Genomic DNA, 22,752 nt, shown 5'->3' with positions numbered 1-22,752 from the left:
TCTGATCCTGTATTTGATCATGTCTATAAAGCCCTCTATTTCAGCCCTGCTCAGAACAGACTGTTTCTGTGTCTGTACCTTTAAATATGTAAATGAGCTGTGTCCTGACCACGCCCCCTCTCTTGAAGGGGCTCGTGTGTCCTCGGTCTTTCTCGCTCTCCATGTCCTATTGTTTCTACGGTGAGAGGGCAGACTCAGAGGGCAGAACAAACACCTAGCTGTGGGAGTGTCACCCACCTGGGGGAGGGGTTACTGCCCTTTGTGATGTCATGAAGGGAAAATCTCTAAACGGCCTGTTAGAGCACACATTTTCTGAAAAGTGGAGCAGGAAAAGATGGAGAGGATGGACTTTTCTCATCATTGGTGGATTTGTAGACAGACTAGAGACACATATTAGTGTTAGAGAAAAACATGGTGAAGTGGATTTTACAGAATATGTGACCTTTAAAAAATACAAATTTTACATTCCTAAAAATACTCTTTACATTCCAGAATTGATTTAATCACTGAACATTTGATAGTTTTAAATATATTCTCATTTTTATGAACTAAGTGCAACAGTGCAAATTATTTATTTATTTATTGGCTGGTTGTGACATTTCTTGGAGTACCTGCAAATGTTTCATATCCCTAAAATCTGGAAACTTCATTATGCAAACAAGGACCCCCTGCTGCCATGTCTCGGACCACCTGCACATTGTCAAGTGGTTTAACAGCTTTTTTTTTATGATACGATACGATATGATACACTTTATTGTCCCCTTGGGGAAACCTTTCTTGGACTCAATAAATAAATAAAACCAATGGAAAAACACATCCACACATAAACAGAAAGGCACATACCAATGCAAAACAACATAATGACATCATCATCGAATTCAAAAGGTTTTTTATTTTAGATCATGTTAAAAGTAATTTAAAGTGTTCGCTTGACTGACTGAGAGCACAGACTGAAGTGTTGTTTTTTGAATGTATGACTGTGGACTAAATTGTCTTGTCATATCATTTGCACAGCGTATTGTTGCAGCTAATCTCTACAAATTAAGACATTTTTAACATCAGTCCTAATGCAGGGAAACCCGTTCATTAACAAAACTCCAGGCAAGTCAAAGGAGAGTTCATAGCGTCCATAGTTGACCTCGTCCTGTCAGGTGAAGCCTGCGAGGGAGATGTTTCCTTCCAACACAATAAAAGCACATTATCTGACTAGTGGAGTCCAATCTGTCACAATAAGGACCCATTATATCAGAGATAACCATCTGGATATAGAGGGAGACTATTCCCTGCAGACAACAGCTCCGTTCTCTCTTCTCTCTGTTTTGCCTCTGATGGTAATGAAAACATTGCTGAAGACACAGAGAGACAGAGAGACAGAGAGCGAGCAGAGAGGAGCTGTGAGCGCTCGGCTTTGATAGGCAGCGATGTCCATATCATTAAAACTCTGGCAAATGAAGAACAAGCAGAGGCTTCTGTTAGAGCTGCTCATTAACAACAGGCCGTTTGAGCCCGGCGCCAGCCATGCTATTACCATTGTGTACCCTGAGGGGGGGGGGGGGGGGGGGGGGCGGCTGTGACTGGCAGCTGGGAACACCATGCCAACGGTGGGATGGTGTGACAAACCAAGCCAAGGATGAGCGCAGAGCCTGGCACTGACAGGGTGGGGAGGGCACGGGGCACGCCGCCCTGTAACCCCTTGGGGGTCGAACCCGGTCAGTGACTTAACCTGAGTTACCCTTCACCCACTCTCCCATCATGCAACGCCGCTGAACGCTCTGTCTTAAGCAGATGGTTTGACCCCCCTGCTCTGCGCTGCTGCTGTACACCTGCACAGCGTCTCTTAGGACGGTTTCACTGCTGCAGACAGAAAGTGTGCTCAGCGACTGCTTGAAGGAAAAGTTTCAGATTTGTCAGATCGGTCAGCATGCTATATGCTATATTTTTAAGTCTCTTGGTGATGCGTTCATGTCAGTATTTTTATTTGATGGTGAATCGATGAGGTCCTTTTTAGAAACAAGCCTCCTGTTACCACAATTGTCGAGTAATTGTTTGTAATTTCACATTATTTATCCCTATTTGCACAAAACTAGTGCTTAAAGTGAACTGATGAAAAGTTCTGAATCTTAAATTTTCCAGGTTTGATATCAAGCTCTGCATAAACATTTCTGCCACATTCACTTTATGTGTGTTAGCTGTAGTGCTTATGCTTCTCTTTACTTTGTCTCGCAATCTTTCCAAAACACTTTTCATCCCTCCGGTCTTTAACATCCCCTCTCTTCCTGTGTACTCTCTCTGCTTTCAGAAATGTCTCCACCTGCTAAAAGATTCTGTCATTCTAAACTTCAAATTATCTTCTTAATTTAAACTCATTAAAAATGGTGCAGAAGACAAAGTGCCTCCAAAGAAGTCTTTAAGATAACTCCTTTGTTGTTGTTTTTTTACGTCATGTCCCCGTCTGACAGGGATAGTCTCAGCTGTGAGGAGCATATGTGAACAGCCAGGTCAGAAGAATATCTGGAGCAATCCTCCTGAAGTTCTCTAGATATTATCCGGAGTGCCGATGTGAAAACAGCTCTTTAGAGTTGTGCTGTAAGATGAAACATCTTTACAAATCCCTGAGCCCTCCGTCTGTTTAATGAAATGTAAATAACTTAAATTTATGGAGATACGTTCCCTGATATCTCTCATTTATTAGAAACCCTGACATGTTTTTTTTTCCAGATTATGCAAACCTGAAATATTCTAAATCTTATTTGTGAATAATCCAATCAGTCTGTGAATTCAAATGGACTCCATACTTAATCTTTGTCTTTTTGTATTGAATCCAGCACTTCTTCCAAACCGTCTAATCTCTCTATAAATCATCAATAATCAACTTTGGCGTCCAGCTCAGTCTCTCTTCATGTCTGCACGCTGTTATTGATGGTGCGTCTGTTAGTCAGCGTGGACCGCTGCCTTTGAAATCACAACAGCGGCTAACAGAGATGCTATTATTTAGTCCAGATGAAATGTGGCATAAAGTGTGAGGGATAGGCGTCTCTTTGTGCCTGGTACATCGTGTCCAGCTTCTATGATGTCAGTCTATTTTTTGGACTAATGCAGTCCTCGGCCTTAGTGGAACAAAACACAATCAAAGTTTCTCTGATGGATGGAGTTTGTAAAGATTAGACGAAGCATAACAGTTTGTTCTCAGGCGTAAACGCAAAAGAAGCCGTCTGCATGAGAAGTCTGAATTCACTCAACAAGTCCGGTCACAGTTCAGGCACCTTTAAACTGAAGACATGGGACATTGTGTTTGACATATTTAAGGGTCCAAATGACTGGTGGTGCATAAATGTCGAGGAAAGCGTTCTTGTTCTTAGGCTCAGATTGTTATTCTAAGTGTCTAAGGAAGAATCCCTCCACATGTCGAGCATTTTGAGGAAGATGGAGTAATTTGTCCTCAGTTCACAGAAGTTGCTCGTCGACCTCTGCAGCGAGCTGTGTTGTTGTTTGGTGCTTTAGTTGGGTAACTGATTGGTAACAACAATATACAAACATCACACTTGTAACACAAACGATTAGCTAAATTAAGGAAGTGGTAGACCAGCAACTCCTGTGAAGTAAAATGACTCATTTTGTCTGTGGAGACTGGTGTGTTTGAGAAGAGCAATTAAAGAAATCATCTTTATCTCTGCAGGGATCCTTTCTGTAAAATAGTCAGACACTTAGGAAAACAATCAAAGCAAGGCAAGGTAACATGTTTTTATTTTTATTTCCCCTCACCTGTGGTAGATAGCTTCTTTAGTACCTTGTTTTTTTTCAATCTTAAAACCAGGAAAGAAACTCGTTGAGGTTAAAAATCTAATTTTCTAAAGTGTCCTGGTCGAGACAGGCAGCGGCACATTTACAGAGTTTAACACAAACAACGAGCAGCCAGACATACAAATACAAGAGATACATTACGAGACATTAAAAGACAGAAATAACAAATTTAAACAGCAAATGTCAAAAGCTTTCACAAACACATCAGGGAGAACATCTGCAGCCAGATGTGTCCGCCTCTTTTTCACAATTATTGCTGCTACTATTTAATATAAATCTGTTTATATATTTTTTAAACTTTTGATGTCTTTTGCTGCTACTGTGTAGATGATATTTTATACAACTTTGTGTCTGTGTGCTGTTCTAGCCTTTGGTACTACCTGCTGCTTGAATCTGAATTTCCCTGAGGGAACCTTCCCCCTGAGGGATTCATAAAGTTCCTATCTATCTCTTAAGTCAGTTAACATCCTCTTAAAATCGTCCAATGAGAGCAGCTCGTTAAGTCAAAGCTCTTTCTGTGATTCGTTCCACGTAAAGGGAGCAGCAAACTTAAAAGCCTTTTTCCTCAGTTCAGTTCTGACCTTTGGAACACACAGCCAGGAAAGATCCTGGGATCAAAGATTATAAGTCTCTGTTCTCTTCTGACTGATGAAGGTCTGAAGGAAGTAGACCTGAAAGGTACCTGAGGCTGCTCCAAACTGTTTTTCAATTATTTTTTTAAACTTTAAGATACATAACTTCTTATCTGAATCTCATTCAGGTTAAACATAGCACATAGCTCATGTGGTTTGCTGTTGTTAGGGGAGCCTGTAGAAGTGTTTGGATTATTTAAACGGGGTCTCTCCGTGCGACTCTTTGTGTCCGCTGCAGAGTGATGCTCCTACAGAGCGACTCATTGTAACTCAGCTGTAAACTCACTGTTGGCACCATGAGCTTTTAAACAACTCTGCCCTCTGACATTCAAAGTCGCCAGGCTCCATTCACATCCTCACACAAATATCCCATCATATTTAAGAGGGCCCATTAAGGGCACATTGAGAATTCATGGGCTTTTCTCTCACTCCGCCCTGTGTGATTTATCTGTGACGGCCATATTGCCGGGGCTCTTTCAGAAGGAGTGGCTCCACTTTTTGTCTTAGAGGAGGCCCAAAACAAAGCATCTCAGGCCCCTGTTCCTCCTGCAGGGCCTCCTCTTTCAGGGGGGCCCGAGAGAGCCGGGGCCGGCCCTAACATCTGTTAGTGTCCAGAGCCAGGCGGGGACCGGAGCACAGCGTGCCTCGGCGGCCCCCTTCTCCTCTCCCTGGGGGTCTTTGTTCCCGATTTCATGCTATCAGAGCGGCAGCATGTTTTCCTGCGCGGAGCTGTCAGGGGTATAAAGGGCCCTGAGTGGGGTCACATCAAGAGGGATGGGCATGAAAAATTGGTAAAATGTATCACAAAGCCCACCCACTAGATGGTTGCCTAGCGCCCTGTGGTGGGGTTTCAAGACCCCCCCCCCCCCCGTACCTTCCTCTTCCCCCTTTTCCTCTGCTGAATTACACCTCTCTCTCTCTCTCTCGCTCTCCCTCCCTCTCTCTCTCTCTCTCTCTCTCTCTCTCTCTCTCTCTCTCTCTCTCTCGTCTCTCTCTCTCTCTCTCTCTTGGTGGATGAGCATGTCATTTAGATGAAATGGTGCAAACAAATTAAAGGGTGGTGCTCTAAATGAATCAATGTTCTTTGTGTGTGAGGAGGGTTTTGTGCCTCTCTGGGGTCTTCTCCTCCAGCGCACACTGGGAGGAAGATACTGGTCACCTGCCTGCCTGAAAAAAAAAAAAAGAGCTATCAACTGTTTCAGAGGCTCAACTGTTGCTGGGGAGAAGAAGAAAAAAATGTCTCTCTTGTGTAATATGAAGAACACTTTCTGCGTACTCTGCATGAAGGTGCATATATATTTATAATTAGCATGAATACTTTTGGCATATTGATTTGTTATTTGTCATTCTGAAGCACGTTTTGATGCTATTTTGCACGACCATATTCTACCACAAGGCTTTAAATGAGAGGTTTCCCTCCTTGATAATGCTCATCGGCCGTAAATAAGAGTGTTTAGTTTAAGACCTTAAGATATTTCCAGACATTGTAGTCTGAGTAAGACATTTATAAGGAGATTTTTAACGACCATTGAAGGTCAAGTATCGTTCGTATAGCCGTTGTAATCAGCAAATACCTTCAGTTTAATATGTGAACCTTTAATATAAAGTTTTATCAAGTGTTCTCTGGATTCAATCTTCGTCTGAGTAAAGATGTGTTTAGTTCAAAAGTGGAGAAAGTCTTCATACGTTGATTATTATGTGCAGTCAATGTAGAACCAGATGAAAAACAAAGGCAAATCAACCCAAGGACTCGTCAATGATTTTTTAAGAGTTTTTTGCAAGTTGAAGTCCGAAATTTGCATGACACTGCATCCCAAAAATATGGAGTCCTGCAAGGCTCAGATTTGAGGATATCGGAAGCCGTTGATTAATCCATGCTCATGGTTTATAGGAAAAATGGAGAAGAAAAAAAAAGCATTTCAAAAATTGTTTGCTTGTCTCAACTTGCAGAACGACCCAACAAATCCCAAATCAAGACTTCTTATAAATTAGCATCATGATGTAGTTATTTCAGCATCCTTTCAACATGTTTATTGTACTTCAATAAAGTAAAAGTAAAAATCGGGTTGATAGCGCTGCAGTAAGACAGAATTCAGCCGACATGTGACTTGATAGATACATTGATGATGGTGATGGACTGACGCTTCACAGAACGCCGCTAGTTTGTGTCTATCAGAGAAATCCTGGTACTGATCCGAGCTAACAGGTCATCAAACTGATCCCTGCAGCCTCAAGTAGCTGCTCTGCATGCAGCCTTATTTGACCATCTTTTAACATGAAGGAGACTCTGCTGTGTGTCTGCGGTCGCTCTTGTTTATAGTGCTAACCAGGCTTTATCGAACTCCGGAGTAATGAACTCCATGGACTCTCCATTCCTATTGGACCGTCACCAATCACTGATTGGGTCTTCGATATTCAGTAATTGACTCAGCAACAACAAATAACCCGATATTCAGTAATTGACTCAGCAACAACAAATAACCTCTGTGCCTGTTTCCTCTTATCGATTCCCGGCAAAGGAACAGGTAAATTAAATGAGAGTGCAGTGTTACAGGTGCTTAGTGAGAGCTTATCCTCTGTTTTAATGGCTCCCCTCTTGGACAGCTTGAGATGGGCTTCACGGTTTGATGTTGGCCGTGAGTTTGTTTCCTCATTAGCAGGATAAATGCTGTTTAACTCTGAGGCGTTAGAACAGAAACATGAATGGACACAGCGCTGCTCGAGGGCTGCTCTTCCACATCACACAGCTCACGAGCTCACAACATTCAAATGAGTTGAGTAATTTAAGCATGCACAGTGTTATTGAGAGGTTAAGAGGAGCTGCTGCGTTAAACAGTCTTGCAGACATCTGCCGCGGTTGGTTTCAAAGTGCTGACTGAAAGTGGCAGGGGAGGTTTCTCAGATTAAATCTCTCATTAGGTTTTCTTTGTACAGGTGGCAGTAATGTGTCAGGAGCCCGGCCTGAGACAATGTCCTCCTCTTACGGCCACTAATACGCCTCAGGAGAGCCCTCCCTCCTTTTACTGCCTCTACTTTACACACAGACACGCTCACAATGAAGCATCTGGTGGCCTTTTCCTGTGTGGAGGGCTTTTCTGAGGCCATTGTGTCTGCTGCTGAGCATGTGTGTGTGTGTGTGTGAGAGAGAGAAAGAGATCTGCAGGATTAGAACGTTTCAGCAACAACAAGACTTTGTTCCAGTTTCTGTACGAGTAAATCTTTACTGAAAATGTTTGGAGATCATTTTAGAAGATCTGTTCACAGCTCGCAATGAGTTTGGTGGGTGAGCAAGTGCGTGCTCGTGCATTTCTGTGTGTGCGTGAGTGAGTGTATGTGTGTGAGCAACCCCCCAGAAGTGGGAGGTCGCCGGGGTCAAAGTGATGAATTTTTATAGGCCTGTTCCCTGTGTTTCAGGCCTGTCCTTTTCTCTGCGCGCTGCACTGCCTCTCAAAGACAACCATGCAGGGCAATTTGTCCTGCGGGGCCCTGCAGAATGGGCCAGCAGAGGAGTTAAATACCAGGGGGGAACACACACACACACACACACACACAAAACATACACATACATTGAGTTTCTCTCTCACACAGCCCTCCGTCCTGTTGTCCTGAATGATTTGTGGCCTGTCCATTATCCATTGCGAGGGGACAAATGCTTTTGGGTCTGCTTCTGGAGGTAGAGCCAGAATGGCAGCTCTCAATGTGCGCCATTGTTTTTAAGAGAAGTTTCCCAGATGTTATAATGCACAAGATAAATAGGGCACATTATCACCACCTTGCACGCCCTCTTACCTCTCCGAGCTGTGGCGAGGGCGGGGCAGGTTAGGAGACCTCCTACGACGACGCACACACTGCCGTCAGCTCTCACAACAGCAGAGAGGGTTCATGGGAAGGGGTGAGGGTCTGACACAGGCCAGGTTTACTAGGGTCACTCGCTGACCAGCGGGTCACTCACAGGCTAACTCTTATAATGTGTCCACAGCTCTCACCTCGCCGTCTTCCCGCTGTGTGTGTCAGTGATGAATCCAATCGTGTTTGGAGGCATTAAATTAGCCGCCACAGTGAGAGAGGAGTGGATAACTCTGGCTGCTGTCCAGTCAGATTGGGCGAAGAGGGTCACGGCTGATTTACTGGCTGTTCAGGAAAGCAGGAGGCCGAGTTTGTTGTTTGATGCCCCCTTTTACCCAGCGCTGGCAGATGTCGCAATCATGCATGCAGTATGGGCGTGATGAACAGCGGGCGGAGGGAGAAAAGTGATCGCAGTGCTGAGCAATTCACGCTGAACCTGCCAGCCCCCGCTGGCACACCTTAACTCAGCTGGCAGCTCGCACTTTGCATGGCAGCGGGAAAATAATGGTGCATTCTGACAATGCCACCGCCCCTGCTGACACAAAGGGGAGACCCTGTCTCCTGCCTGTGGTAATGAAGAATGAATAGTTAGCTCATTGTCCACTCATCCTCCTCCTCTCTGCACACACTAATACTCCCTCTTTTATAATTCAGCTTTAATTACTGAGTTCTAGGTGCACTCAGTTGATTATTATGTTGGAATTATACAAGTTTACTGCATGTGGGTCGAGGGAACATAAATCACAGAGCAGTTCTGTTCATTATAAACCTGTTTAATATAGAGTTTAGTGTTTTATTTAAAAAAGTTGAAGAATTGCTCCTCTAGTTTGCTTCATCAGGGAGTTTTGAATCGAGCTGGAATGGCTCCAAAAATAACACCTGATCAAAGTCTAACCACGGCCGGTTGTTGTTTTTGTCCCTGACAGGCTCATGTAGTTATTCTGAGTGTCTGACTACATTGTAATATGTTGCTCTTCACCTATTGTTTTCAAACTGTTTATTAATCATGAAATATTTATTATCATGTGTGCTGCTGCCCTCGTGTCCAGTTTAAAGAAAAGATGTACCTCTTCCATTGATAGATTGTTGCAGCTGTTACAACCTGTTACGCAGTTAGCAGCTAAAGTAACGTACAAGAGCAATTCCAAAACATTAGACCCCAAATCATGCTGAAAAAAACCCCTGCAGGTTCAAAAATCCTGAAACCCTTTAAGGAGAATGGATCATAGCTGTTGGATCATATGTCTTAAATATCCTCTACTCTTTGACAGAATGATCATGATGGTCAAGAAAACAAACTTTACTGACATCAGTCAGCTGTTGCTCATCAGTCTACATGCGTTGAGCTGTGGGGGCCAATAGGGGCCATGCAGTAGGTAGGTAGTTGTCACTACCTGGCTAGCTTGCTTGAACAGAGCAGACCCACTCTGACATCTCTCCACCAACGCATGTCCACAGGTCCTGTTTGTGCATGTGTGTGATTTCGGGCCTATATGTGTGTGAGAAGCACACCTAAATAACAGAGTTGAAACCCCAATTTCCACTCGGAGATTAATAAAGTATATCAAAATAAAAATAAAAATGTATTCTGCTGCCGAAAATGGACGAAAAAGTCAGAAAGTAGTCCAGATATATTCAAAAGGATTTCCTTTGTATTCTATCTTCTGACCAGGCCGTATTGGGTCATAATGTATCTATCCTGAAGCTAACTGGTTTCTACAAAGACAGTATTTGATGTTTGAAACTGTTAGCAGCTCATTTTGATTTCATGCTCCCTCCCGCTCGTCTGTTTCTCTCTAATTGTCGACATGTTAAACGCACGCTCAGGAGAGCCGTGTTTTCGTGTGTCTGAGATTCTGAGTGTTGAATTTGGGCACACCGGGTCTACTCCATCTGTTGGACGGTGTGTGTGTGTGTGTGTGTGTGTGTGTGTGTGTGTGTGTGTTTGGTCTTTGAAGTGGCACAGATTGCTTTAACCTCTCTTCTAAGGGAGAGCAGCTGGAATAGAGAGCTCCTTTAAACAGCCGCTTCCTCCTCCGACAGTCATGAGATTATCCTCCATTGATGCACAAAGACAGAGGCTTTCCTTGACCCCCCCCCCCCCCCCCCCCCCCCCCCCAGGCCCTCCACAAACACTCAGTGATGACTTTTGACCCATAATGCAGAGATGTGATGCAGAGTCACATCAGATGAGTTAAAGTGAAGACATCCTGAGCGTCCTCTGCTTCAGTCAGCTGTCTGCTCACATCCTTCATGTTTCCTCTCCGCTTCCGTCGTCACTAATTGTCGTGTATTCAATCAGGCGCCAGTTAAAAGGAGTTAAGGTAACATCATTAAGGCTGGTCAGAGAGAGATGGGTGTGTGTAATGTGTTTAGGAGACTGAAGCTTGAAGGGGAGATCTGTGCAGAGGATCTGCACAAACACCTGGACTCTGCTGGATTGAGAAGGATCCGTCAGTGCCAGGGCGATGTGGGGTCTTTATTTAACTCATACTGGTGTTGGGTGGGCTGTTGGTCTTATGACAGAGGAGCAGGGATGAACAAGGAGTGTGTGTGTGTGTGTGTGTGTGTGTGTGTGTGTGTGTGTGTGTGTGTGTGTGTGTGTGTGTGTGTGTGTGTGTGTGTGTGTGTGTGTGTGTGTGTGTGTGTGTGTGTGTGTGTGTGTGTGTGTGTGTGTGTGTGTGTGTGTGTGTGTGTGTGTGTGTGTGTGTGTGTGTGTGTGTGTGTGTGTGTGTGTGGCTGGATGAGGGGGATGAGCTGCAATCAATCGGGTGCAATCAACCGCCTCCGACCGCTCTGACGCTCTGATTGGTCGGTCAATAAACTTGTGAATTGATCAATCAGCCACATGTCATCGTCCAACAAGATACAGAAAGACATGGTCACATGAGAGTTGATCTGCTGCCCGGCAACGTTTTGATGCTAGACCTTCATCAGGCAAACAGATGTGCCAAAGTTTTTTTCTATATTGAAATCTTTTCTAAATGAAAAAAGCAGGAAAAAAACATAAATCTTGCCATTAAAAAAAAAAAAAAACATTTGCTGAAGAAACTCAGAAAAAAACATTGAACAAAAATCCCTCCAGAGCGCAGAAAAAAGGAAATATTTGTTTGCACTCCAGACATTACTTGAACTATGAGCTTTGTCGTTTTTTTATGTTTTTATTTATTAATGAGAAAGAGGTTCAAGAGGTAAGGTACCAACATGGGGTGCCGGTGGCCTAATGGTTAGAGTAAGCACCCCATGTACAGAGGCTGAAGCCCTCCAAGTGGGCGACCCGGCTTCGAATCTGACCTGTGGTTCCGTTCCTGCACATCATTCCTCTCTCTCTCTCTCTCTCCCTGGTTTCTGACTCTATCCACTGACCTGTCTCTAAATTAAAGCACAAAAACAAACCTTTAATGAAAAAAGAAGTACAGTGCCAACATGGGTATATATCTGTGTTATGAGGTCATTTCTTAAAAGGACGACATGATGACATGAAGGATGGGAGCCTTCACGTTTTACAGAAAAAAAGAATAAATATTAGGAGTATTTATTTTACTTTAGATTAATTTTTAAACAAAAAGATCGTCCCTCAGCTGCTCTCAAAGACCGATCGAAGGTTTACTAAATTATCTTTTTTTAACTGTCTTGTAATCTGCAGAATTTAAAATCCACAGGTATGCTGATAAGTTCCCCTGAAGCTGAAATAAAGTGAACTTCACTGAGGATGTAATTGTTTGGGGAAAAGACATTTGTCCCTCGAGAAAAGGAAGCATAAGCTATTTCTTTTCTCTAATTGAACTTTCCCTGCAGAGACGCTCTCGGCACTGAAGTAAATGTTCACATGAGAAAAAACCTCTGGTTCAATTATCTCGCTGAGAATGAAGTCATCGCCTTCTCCTCCCGGCTGTACGCTCGTCTGTCTGCTCGACTCTACCGTCTTATGTATGAGTACTACTTCTGGATGTAGACGAGGTCATTGTCCTGTAGTGTCATCAATAATCGAACATGAATCGACGGGCTTTTCGTTCATTGATGCTCGTCGTGTCAGTGAGCTGGGCGAGCTCCTGGTGGGCGTTTCTGCTTCACTGGCTTTTGGATTTGCAAAGTCGAGGGCTGTATCGGAAAAAATACAAAACCCCGATTCACCTGGTATCCAAAAATATCGAGGTAAATTTGAAGAAGATATTTGTTAAGCTTTAAAAACTTCACAGGAGTTTTTTATAAGAGGTTTTAGTTCCATCAGTTTTATCTGAAATTTAAATGAAAATCCACAAAACAGAAAAATAAGGCCATGACTGTTGCCGCCTTCATTAATCAAAAGTGCAGAAAGTGACTCTCTGTGGTTGTGGCTACAATGACTTTTTGACAGGGAAAGTATCTCTTGCCCTTCTCACTAGCTCCTTCTTTGGCCTATTCATTGCACAAAGCTGCTTAAGCGCACTTAAGCGCATTAGCATTTGGCTGCCAGGGGACCATATTGACCCTGCATTTGGATGGCCTAAATGAGTGAAAGATGGAGCGATTTGTTAGGGCTTTAGAAAGTTGCTTCTGGAGCAGGGGAGGAGGGAGGAGAGGGGAGGGAGGGGGGTGTGCATGAAGGAATGGGGGGTGAGACACAGAGGAGGGTGGGGTGGGGTGGGGGGGTGTTGCAGCAGAGAGTTGTTCCACTTTCTCTCAGGGCTCGGTGTTTGTTCTAATCTGCTGTGCCGTTTCTTCGGACTGATTTGTGACATTTCAGTCTAAAGGGCCTTTTTCTGCTCGCTATATTGGCTTGACCCGATTATCTAATCTGTGCTTTGAATTTCAATCAGCTCAGCCGCTCTCTCTGTGCCGTGTGGGATGGGAACCGCTGGCTGAGGGATTACCTCATTCAACTGTCTTCAAACACAGATGGTCGAATGTTTAACTAATTGTTAAAAGAGTCCACAAAGGGGAATTTAACCATGCACACAGTCCGTGGGGTCAGTACATAGAGGCAGATAAAGAGGAGAGACAGTGCTTTAAAAATCATTCAGATGCAGTGCAGGGCATGCTGTTTGTTACAGCTGCTGTCAGAGATGGAAATCAAAGCATTGGAAACTAAAGGGACAAAATTAACGAGCTCCTGAATAAGCTTCTGTGTTAACAAAGTAAAATAAATTAATATTTATCATGAAATGGTTTCTTGGGGTGACGGTATGGCGTCGTGGTTAGTGCGCGCACCCCATGCAGGGAGGCTGTGGTCCTCCAGGCGGGCAGCCCGGATTAGAATCTGACCTGTGGCTACTTCTCCCATATCATTTCCTCTCTTCCATACTCTTTGGAAACACTATCTCTGTATTTAAGAGATGTAAATAAACACCTGAAACAACTGACTGTTAAACAAGTCATTTAAGCCTTGGTCTTGTCACACATTCATTTTTGGTTCAGTAGTTTGGTCCAATACTTGATTAGGTACTATCAGGAAAATGCAAGTGGTCCAGATTCAGAATAAAGCAGCATTTGTCGCTCTTTCTTGTGGGTTTAGGACAAATGTGGGTAAAATGGACATATGTCTTTCTTTGTTGGACGTGAAAAGTAGACTATAGTACCTTCTTATTGTTTTAATTAGGACTGTCATCTATCTTTTAGGAAAAATTGTCCTTTCGTTCACATACACACATCTATCTCACCAGGAACTCTACTACTACTGGAGGCCGTTTCATTTGACCAAAATCCAACATATCAGTTCAACGCACTGTAAAGTACAGTGAATGAAAGACTGGAACGCCATCCCTAACTCTGTGACTAAACACACAAATATTTGTAATTTCAAAATGAAGCGTGTGTTTAAAGAGGAGTTTCAAGAGTGCAGGTGGATGGATAGGAGTGTGTCGGTTTTTGTGTATATATTTATTAATGAATGTTTTACTGTGTTGTGATTAAGTTGCTGTATTGTTGTTGTTTGTTCTGTGATGTTGTGTGTATTGTTGTGTTGTTATTTTGGAGATCATGTTGACTCAAGGAAGAATAGCTGCTGCTATGCAAAACCTAAAGGGGATCTAAAACAAACAAACAATCTCTCTGAGTCTCTCCACTGTCCTATCTCTAAATAAAGGCATAAAAAGCCCAAAAATAAACCTTAAGTAATGAGTTTCCATCAAACTAACTTTCCATTTTTCATGTACCTCTAAATGTATTTCCTCCATGCTTGCTCATCCTCTCCCTCTCTCTCTCTCTCTCTCTCTCTCTCTCTCTCTCTCTCTCCCGCTCTCTCTCTCCCTCCCTCCTGCAGACGCTCTGCTCCGCGGCCACCATGCAGACGGTCCGGGCTGCAGACACCAACGAAGTTGACAAGCTAATATTCCGGGAGAGTGATAATGACCGAAAGGTAAAACTCATTGCACAAATCCTACTAACTGGATGTCAACCCCCATTGTTATACCAACATCATAACAACATAAAAGTTCAATGAAGAGGTTGTTTTTGTCTTAGCTGTTAATGTGAGTATTTTAAACCTGGGTCCTGTTCTAACATGATGCAGTCCAAGGACACACTCACACTTGGCCCAGTTGTACCGCACGATTGTCCCGCCTCCCCAAACCTCCGCTGGCCTGCACTTACACTGCTCCAGGACTAACCGGGCCTCAGCATACGTCGTAATACAACACATGCATGCCTTTATGTAATTATGAAGCACGCTCAGTTTACAAGACAGGCAGACTGGCGGTCTAGTCTGCACATCAGAGAACAACACAGAGAACATGACGGCTACTTTACTGACTTTGTGTCTTATTTTAAAAACATCATTTATTTAGATTTATTAATAATGTTTTTAATTTTCATGTATAACAAATTTTATCTTAAGAAGGTTTAAGTTTGATAAATGCACGTGATGCAGATGTTGTAAAATCAATTAATAGTTTTGTTTTAATAATCCTGATTTTTCATCCTCCTCATATTCGCCTGGTCTTGAAGTTTCTCTGGTTGTGTTAACATGCTGTTTGAAGTGTTGTAGTAATAGAGAGCCCGTCTGCCCCCACATAACGCTACTGTTCATTAAAGCTCTAATTACACCGAGCACTTCACATCGCTGTTGGTATTAATCAGAGCGCCGTTTCTCCCGCAGGTTGTTCTTCAACTGGAAAAGAAGATGTTTAGTTACGTCAACCAGGACGTTTTCCGGGAAAACAATGGGACCTCAGTAAGTCGACCTTCTGCTCCCTCATTCTGAGTCTTTCTTTCACTTATTCATCCTACGAGGAGTTTACAGTGAACTGTCTTTGTCCCTCGGTGGTATCAAAAGCTTCCACTAACATCATTTCAGATGAGGAAGGCTCATCAGAAGAGGTGGTGTAATGTCTAAAAAGCTCATGTAGCTTCTCATGCAGATGATTTAGGTGATTCTCTTACATCGCCTTCAGCCTGACACGCTCTGTGTTTGTCTCGCCGACGGGCCCAACGTCTTAAGATCACTTTAAAATGAGAGGAGATGATGTGAGAGTCCTCTTTTATAAGTCTGTTTATTACATTCAAGTGTTCAAAGTCAGAGCTTGTTAAAAAAACAAACAACCTCATGAAGGATACACACACACACACACACACACACACACACACACACACACAAAACAGGACTGTGCAGCAGCTTGTGCCATCAGACTGGAAGCTTAAACTTTTATTTGTTAACTAATTTATGATTATTAAAATATATATCTTAATGATCTTTTGATGGATTCAAACCTGACAGATGTGTAAATGTGTACGTCAGACCAACATTAATGTTGATATAGTTGTTTTTATGGAGCTTTAGTTTATAATGAAACAGGTTAGTGTATTGTGTTTATACGTTATTTTCAGAACGCTCATTAATGCATTAAAGGTACAGTATGTAGATTCTGCCACCAGGGGGCTCTGAATCAATACTACAATAACCAAAGATGACGACGAGAAACCAAACTCCGAGAATAAACATTCTGTCTGTCATGGCAGCTGCCGCGACAAGACACATCCCTTTACAACTTCAAAATTAAAGACGTTTAGTACAAGATGTGTTCTACACGTTTTTTCAGGGGGGGGGGGGGGGTCCTAGTGATTATATGTCACACACCCCATGTTCAGAGGCTGTAGTCCTAGTCGCAGTGCCATGGGTTCAAATCCGACTTCTCCGGTTCTTTGCTGCCTGTCATCCCCCACTCTCTCCTCCCAACGTTTCCTCTCTCTTTAAGCTGTCCAATCTAATAAATGCAAAAAAACGGTGGACGAAGCGACAGGTCCACTATACGACGCCATAATGAGAACATCTGTCTTTATATAAATGCTTCGTGTATTATACTGTCGAGATAATCAATGAATCCGATCAGCCTAAATGTGGAGAAAATGTGTAACAGAAGCTGATGTTCCCCCCCAGATATCCTCCTCCCTCTCCCCCTTTCCTCCCCCCCCCTCCCTCTCCTCCTCATCGCCGAGCCAGACAAGATGGACGACATAATGGGGGCATCAGAGATAATCTGATGGTCATGGTCTAGTTAAACACACCATGTTATGATCCTTATAAAACAAACTACCTTTCCAAAAGGATGAATGTCCCTCCTCACCCTCCTCCACCGGGAGAGAGAGAGGGGAGAAAAAAAATCCATCGCATCCTTCATCAACTGCAAGACTTGTACCGGCTTGACAGAAATTTAATTCGAGGCAGCTCTTGAAAATAATTATTGTATTTTGAGAGGAGTAATCATTGGCCGGGACATGATTGAATGTGTCCATGCCTATTGACTTTTGCTATGATTAATAGCTTTGTTTAGTCGATATTCCCATCGAAATTGTATAATTAATTATCCCCGGTGCTGTCACGGCGGGACGATGGAGAGCCCTGATGACTATTTGGGAAGATTAAATTTTCCGGGCACTCGTGGCGTCAAGGGGCACCGCGGGGCCTTGCTCCGGTGGAGGGATGGGAGGAGCATGGTGCGTGTGTGTGCGTGTGTGTGTGTGTGTGTGTGTGTGTGTGTGGATGCATGTGTCCTGTGTGTCTGTAGTGGAGCACACACCCGGGGGGGGGCGTCCCCCTCCTCCGTCCCCCTCCTCCGTCCCCCTCCTCCGTCCACATTGATTTTGTTTCAGTATCTCTTTATTGTAACTTTATCAGTGTGGTGTCGGCAGATAGGGGAGCGGGAGGCGGGTGTGTGTTTGTGTACTCGCTGTAGTCAGTGATGAACCTTCCTGTCTGGCCCTGCTGCTCGTTGTCATGCCGGGAGCGTCGCCCGCAGCATTACTCAGAGGCGCAGAGACGTTTTAAACATGAGCGGACGTTAAAGAATAAAGAAGAAATGTCGTCCAGACTCAAGTTTGTTTATATTTTACCTGTCAGAGCTTTAAGAGGCAACACAGATGAAATACTGAATGAATTCTGACCTTTATTCAAACGGATGGAGTATTGAGTCCCTGGCTGTCTCTTTGTTTAGCTCGCCTCTGTTTTAAAAAGGGATGCTCTTAGTCGACTTATTTCCTGGTCAGTTAAATTTTAATTTTAATTCAGACTAACTTTCTAATCTAAATTTTACAAACTCTCAGAAAACAGTCAAAATTGAGCACAAGTTACTTAAAACTCTCTGCGGTTAAATACTGTAATTTGGATTTTCCTCCCTGCAGCTAAACATCCACATGCTATGTGGTTACTCAACTCTCCCATCAAGTTTAACCTGAAACAGCCTACATACGACTTCATCTCCGTTTCTTGATCAGAATACTGACAAACCTGCTGCTCTTACGAGATGCTATCCGTTCTCTGTGCTTGTTTACATCTGGGTAGTAGAGCAGGAAGAGAAGGCTCTTTAACCAGAGCTACAGCCAGTCAATGGTTACAGCACCAACTAGTGGTGGGTGGCTGCGTTGCAGTTTGGAGACAACATTTGCAAGACATTGACAGCGAGATATTAACAATTCCTTTTATTTTTAAGAGTAGTAATTGTGGTGCCGACTAGCAGGAGGGATGACGTTTAACGGTTTAGTCGACCAAACGCACATCCCTAGTTTTAAGTTGTTGTACAGAAGGCTTTATTAACTGTGATATGATCAGGGGCAACAGTTTCCACTGAGTCGGTGGAGCAGGTGCGACAGGATGCATCCGTCACAGGTTTGTCTCCAGGCGTTTGCTGCATGTCTACCTCCAGTGACTCATGTGTTAGGGTTTGTTACGTTTCCTCTCGCTGTTCCTCCTCGTCTCTCGTGGTCCTGTTCACACAGCAACTCAGGAAACTGATTTGTCAACAGGGCTGTCAATCATGTCACGATACTACTTTTTATAGCATTAAAACTGAACTTAGAACGAGAAAACTCTTGGGCATAAATCAGTTTGTAAAAACTAACTATAATGGCAGGAAAAAGTATTTGTTGTATATTTAGATTTTCCATTTTGACCAATCTGTTGACATGGAGGGGGCGGGGTTTATAGCCAGACGGTCAGCAGGGGGAGCTGTAAATGTTTTGGCATCCGTTTTTTGGGGAGATGACATGAATCATCTTTTATGGTCAAACTTAAAGATAGAGTTAGAAGTTTTTCCTAAAAAATGAAATATAGATTTATACTAAGTCAAGTTGCTCAGTCATCCCTTATGGGCCTCCAAACATGTTTGGTGGTTTGGCGGTGAGCTGGTGTGTTTCTTCCAGCCAATGACAGTGCAGGTGAGTTTAGGAGTGGACGTAGCGACAAAGCAAAGAAAATATAAACTTTGTGAAGCGAAACACAGAGTGAATAAAAACGAGGGTGAACCTTGTGTCAGCTTTCTCTTGCAGACATGGAGTTGGTCTTCTTCCTGTTGGACAGGCAGGTGCAAAACACCAGCGGTTAGCTTGTGTTAGCGTGCGTTAGCTTGCAGTGTAGGTACAAGCAGTAAACCCACACTCAACGTCCTGCAGTGAGTGTTGGTTTCTGGGGGCGATGAGATTGCTAACACTGAGCCCTGCACATGCAGAACTGACAGTAGAGCCTGATCATCATATTTTGAAGGGCATAGATCCTGACCAAGCTTTTGCACTTTATATTTGTGGATTGGAGTTCTTTTCCCCCAATAATCGGCTAGTGTTGTTAACCATGCTCTTCAGAATTGAGAAAAAAATGAAAAGGTGCCTTTTTTTTTTTTTAAGCCGGTCTAGTTTAATTTTCAACCTCTTTTGTGATTGTATCAAATGTAACTCCTTGTCTAATCACTTTTATCTATTCATTATTAATTGAGAAGTGACGCTTGAAAGTGCAGTGTGCTTCAGTTGTGTTTTGTTTGGTGTTTGCCCCTCTCTAACCCATCGACCTCACCCCCCCTCCCCCCTGTCAGTGACAGTTTATTGCTTTTCCACACAAAATAATGAAGATCTCATAAAAAGCAGGAAAAATATGGCCCCTGCAATGAAAGCCAAGTGTGAGGTGTAAAAATCAAATTAAATGACCTCTCACCCCAACATTTATTGATGGTTTTTAATGGCAGCAGGTGTTGTCACAGGGGATACTCGACAACGCGTAAATCAAAGCACAATTACAGGTGGTGGACACTCAGCCGGCACAGTGAGGGGGGGGACAAGGACCTCGTATTCACTTTTTTTGTCCCCCTAAACTTCCTGCCTCTTAACCCCCCTTCCCCCTCTGATTTAAGAGAGCGCTGATCATCCAAGCAGAGTCAGAAATGTGAGCCATGACAGGCTCGTTTTTACCCAGATACCTCTTCATCTTCACTCCTCCTCCTCCTCCTCCTTCCTCAAGGTCACTCCTGGCTGACAAACACCTCGTGGTGTTATGATGTCCCGAGGCCTTGAACCAATAGAATCTGTTTTTTTTTTTTTTTAAAGCACTGACCTGAGCTCAGCGGCAGAACGATATGCGTAATTGACCTGAGATGAAATGTAGCGTGAAACCTGGTAGCTGTGGGGTTTTTCACTCACCTGGATGAATTACTCAACACTCACTTAAGAACACACACACAGCCATATGTTGCTCATCCCTGCTGTTTAAACAAACAGCTTCACACCTGTGAAAAGCTTACGCATGCTCACCTGAAGCAAATTACCCGTCACTGATTTGAAGAATCACCAGGAGTATTGCTAAATATACGCTAACACACTTTTTAACGCACCATTTGTTGAACGTTCTCCATTTCCCTTCAAGCTCGACCGATCAATCAGCCGGACAGATATACAGTATACTCTGATATGAGCCCACTGAGGATGAGAGGGTGTTAGTGTTTATGAGGACTTGTTAGTAAAATACTCTGAACAGGAAGGCTTGAACGTGTTTAACTTAGATTAGATGTAATGCCAACATTTCAAAGTTTTCTTATGAAGGTTTGATAGAGAAATGGGAAAGTTGGAGAAGTGTACAGATCCTGTGGTATATGTTCATTACTCTATACACAGACTGTCCTCAGAGGAACATTTGGTCTCTGTTACACTGTTTAAAGATAAAATGCTATGTGTGAAGTTATGGTGGGGGGTCCGCAACAGAGAAAACATAACTCTCCTGGTCGCTTTTTAACTGCTTTTAACTTCCATTGTCCAGGGAGCCATTTTTTCATTTGAATAAAGTTTGTGCATTCAGTTCAGAAAATATAGCAGAGAATTATTTCAATTCTCCAACTTTTAAATTTCACTACCAAATATCTACATAGTGCACCTTAATTTCTAGAAATTGTCCCTCTTATGACAAACTGTGGCAATAATTCTTAAAATAAATATTTTGATTATTACAAAATGTGTCTGAGTAGGCTCTCAGTCATCCAGGTCATGGTAAAGTTTGAGGCTTGATCCAAAGGCACCTGGACTCTATAGTCCTCCAGAGTCTGTACTTTGAGTGTCTCATCAACGGTGAGGGATAGAAGACAGTTGCTATGCAGAATTGGTCAATCAGAATCAAGTATTTAACACACCAGTGTAATACATGTAATAACTGAATGAACAGTAAGAGTTTAACAATTACTCTATTCAAGCAAAGACAGAGATTTATCTGCCTCTTCTGTCTTTGTAGGGTAACATTAATGCAAAAAAACAAGGAAAATGTGTTTTGCTATACAGTAAGAAAATGTGAATCTCCTTTTAAAACAATTAGTATTTAAACTAAAATCACATTATTTAATTTAAATCCCAGAAACTTCTACCCCTCTACCCCGAAGTAACTGAATTTTGAAGATGCATTGAAAAATCGGGTGAGAAGTTTTGACTGGGAAGTGAGAAGTTGAGTTTTAACCTGCTAAACTAAACGCCATTAGCTTGAATTTGCATTAAATACAGGTTTTCTTTTCAAATGAACTCTTAGATGGGTTTGAACTCAGACTCTATTTGCTGCAAAGAACCAGTCTCAGTGAAGCTTTCACACACACACACACACACACACACACACACACACACGCTCACTGGAGGATGGTCTGAGTGTGTGGATGGTGAGACGGGGTGTACAGTGGAGCGTGGGGTTGCATCCCCTGCTCAGCCATCCCTCATCCACAGTGTGTGAGTCTCTCCTGTGACCCCGGCTCTGTGAGTTTGATGAATGCAGCACATCTGCCCTCCTGAACCTCTGAGACTCTGTCTGCGATCCCCCATCCCCAAACACACACACACACACACACACACACACACACACACACACACACACACACACACACACACACACACACACACACAAGCACGTAATGGCTGCTGTTCTACAGTACTGCCACATAATCACACACACACAACTATGCTGCGTGTATGTGTGTAAGACAGAGTTGTAAGGATAGACAGGCAGACGTGGTCAACATTAACATGTCAGTGGAGATGGAAGACTGTAGTTACTGATATAATAATATTCATAAGACGTCCACTCTGCTTCTCACAAATGCATGCATCTTGTGTTCTGTGCAGATATTCCATCATGTAACCATCAACATATCCTGCATGTATAACACCGATGTAATGTCATTAAACTGTCAGACTCCTAGTGTCTAGGATGGGGTCTTCATCAGGCCATAATTGTCTGAAACATGTACAATAGCCCAATTTACCACCAAACAAACATGTCCCCGCTTCATCTCCACGTCTCCCTGCCTGAAAGCAAAGGGGCGGGACTAGTGCAAGGTCCTCCGGGGGGTTGCCGAGAAACGTCGCTGTCAGTCTCTCAGGGAGGCAGTCATGCAGGTGCCCGAGCTACCTGTTCATCTCACAGATAATTAATGTGTACAAGGAGCCGCTAATTGCACTTCTCACTAATGATTTATGGGTTTTGTGAAAGGGGGGAAATTGGGGGACGTTTGTGTGTACACTGTGGTGAGTGAGTACAGCTGGGTGAGGAGACATGATTGATGAAGAGTGCGTGGATGCACTGTCACTGTGGGGAGAGAGACCCCCAGTAGGACAGTGGCACACACACACACACACGCACACAATAGGTCAACTGCTGTGGAACATGGAAAAACACCCAAGATGGCCTCCTGCTCCTCTCTCCTACACTCTCACTGCCCTCCCTCAGACGAAGGTCTGATGATTGCAGAATATTGACTTTTCAGTTAATCTA

The 22,752-nt window shown here is 43.4% G+C and overlaps 1 protein-coding gene across 2 annotated transcripts in view; it reads left to right on the top strand.

Moving 5' to 3' along the window:
- Positions 1-22,752, top strand: part of LOC109989512 (inositol polyphosphate-5-phosphatase A) — a 178,073-nt gene that overhangs the window by 133,602 nt on the left and 21,719 nt on the right. For both annotated transcript variants that reach the window (XM_020641291.3, XM_020641293.3), the window contains exons 10-11: positions 14,521-14,616; positions 15,355-15,429. In XM_020641291.3, the coding sequence (XP_020496947.1) occupies positions 14,521-14,616; positions 15,355-15,429 (171 nt within the window). The remainder of the gene's footprint in view (positions 1-14,520; positions 14,617-15,354; positions 15,430-22,752) is intronic.

The sequence above is a fragment of the Labrus bergylta genome, chromosome 10 (assembly GCF_963930695.1).
Source record: "Labrus bergylta chromosome 10, fLabBer1.1, whole genome shotgun sequence".
NCBI lineage: Eukaryota > Metazoa > Chordata > Actinopteri > Labriformes > Labridae > Labrus > Labrus bergylta.
This window is presented reverse-complemented; position numbering and strand designations above follow the sequence as displayed.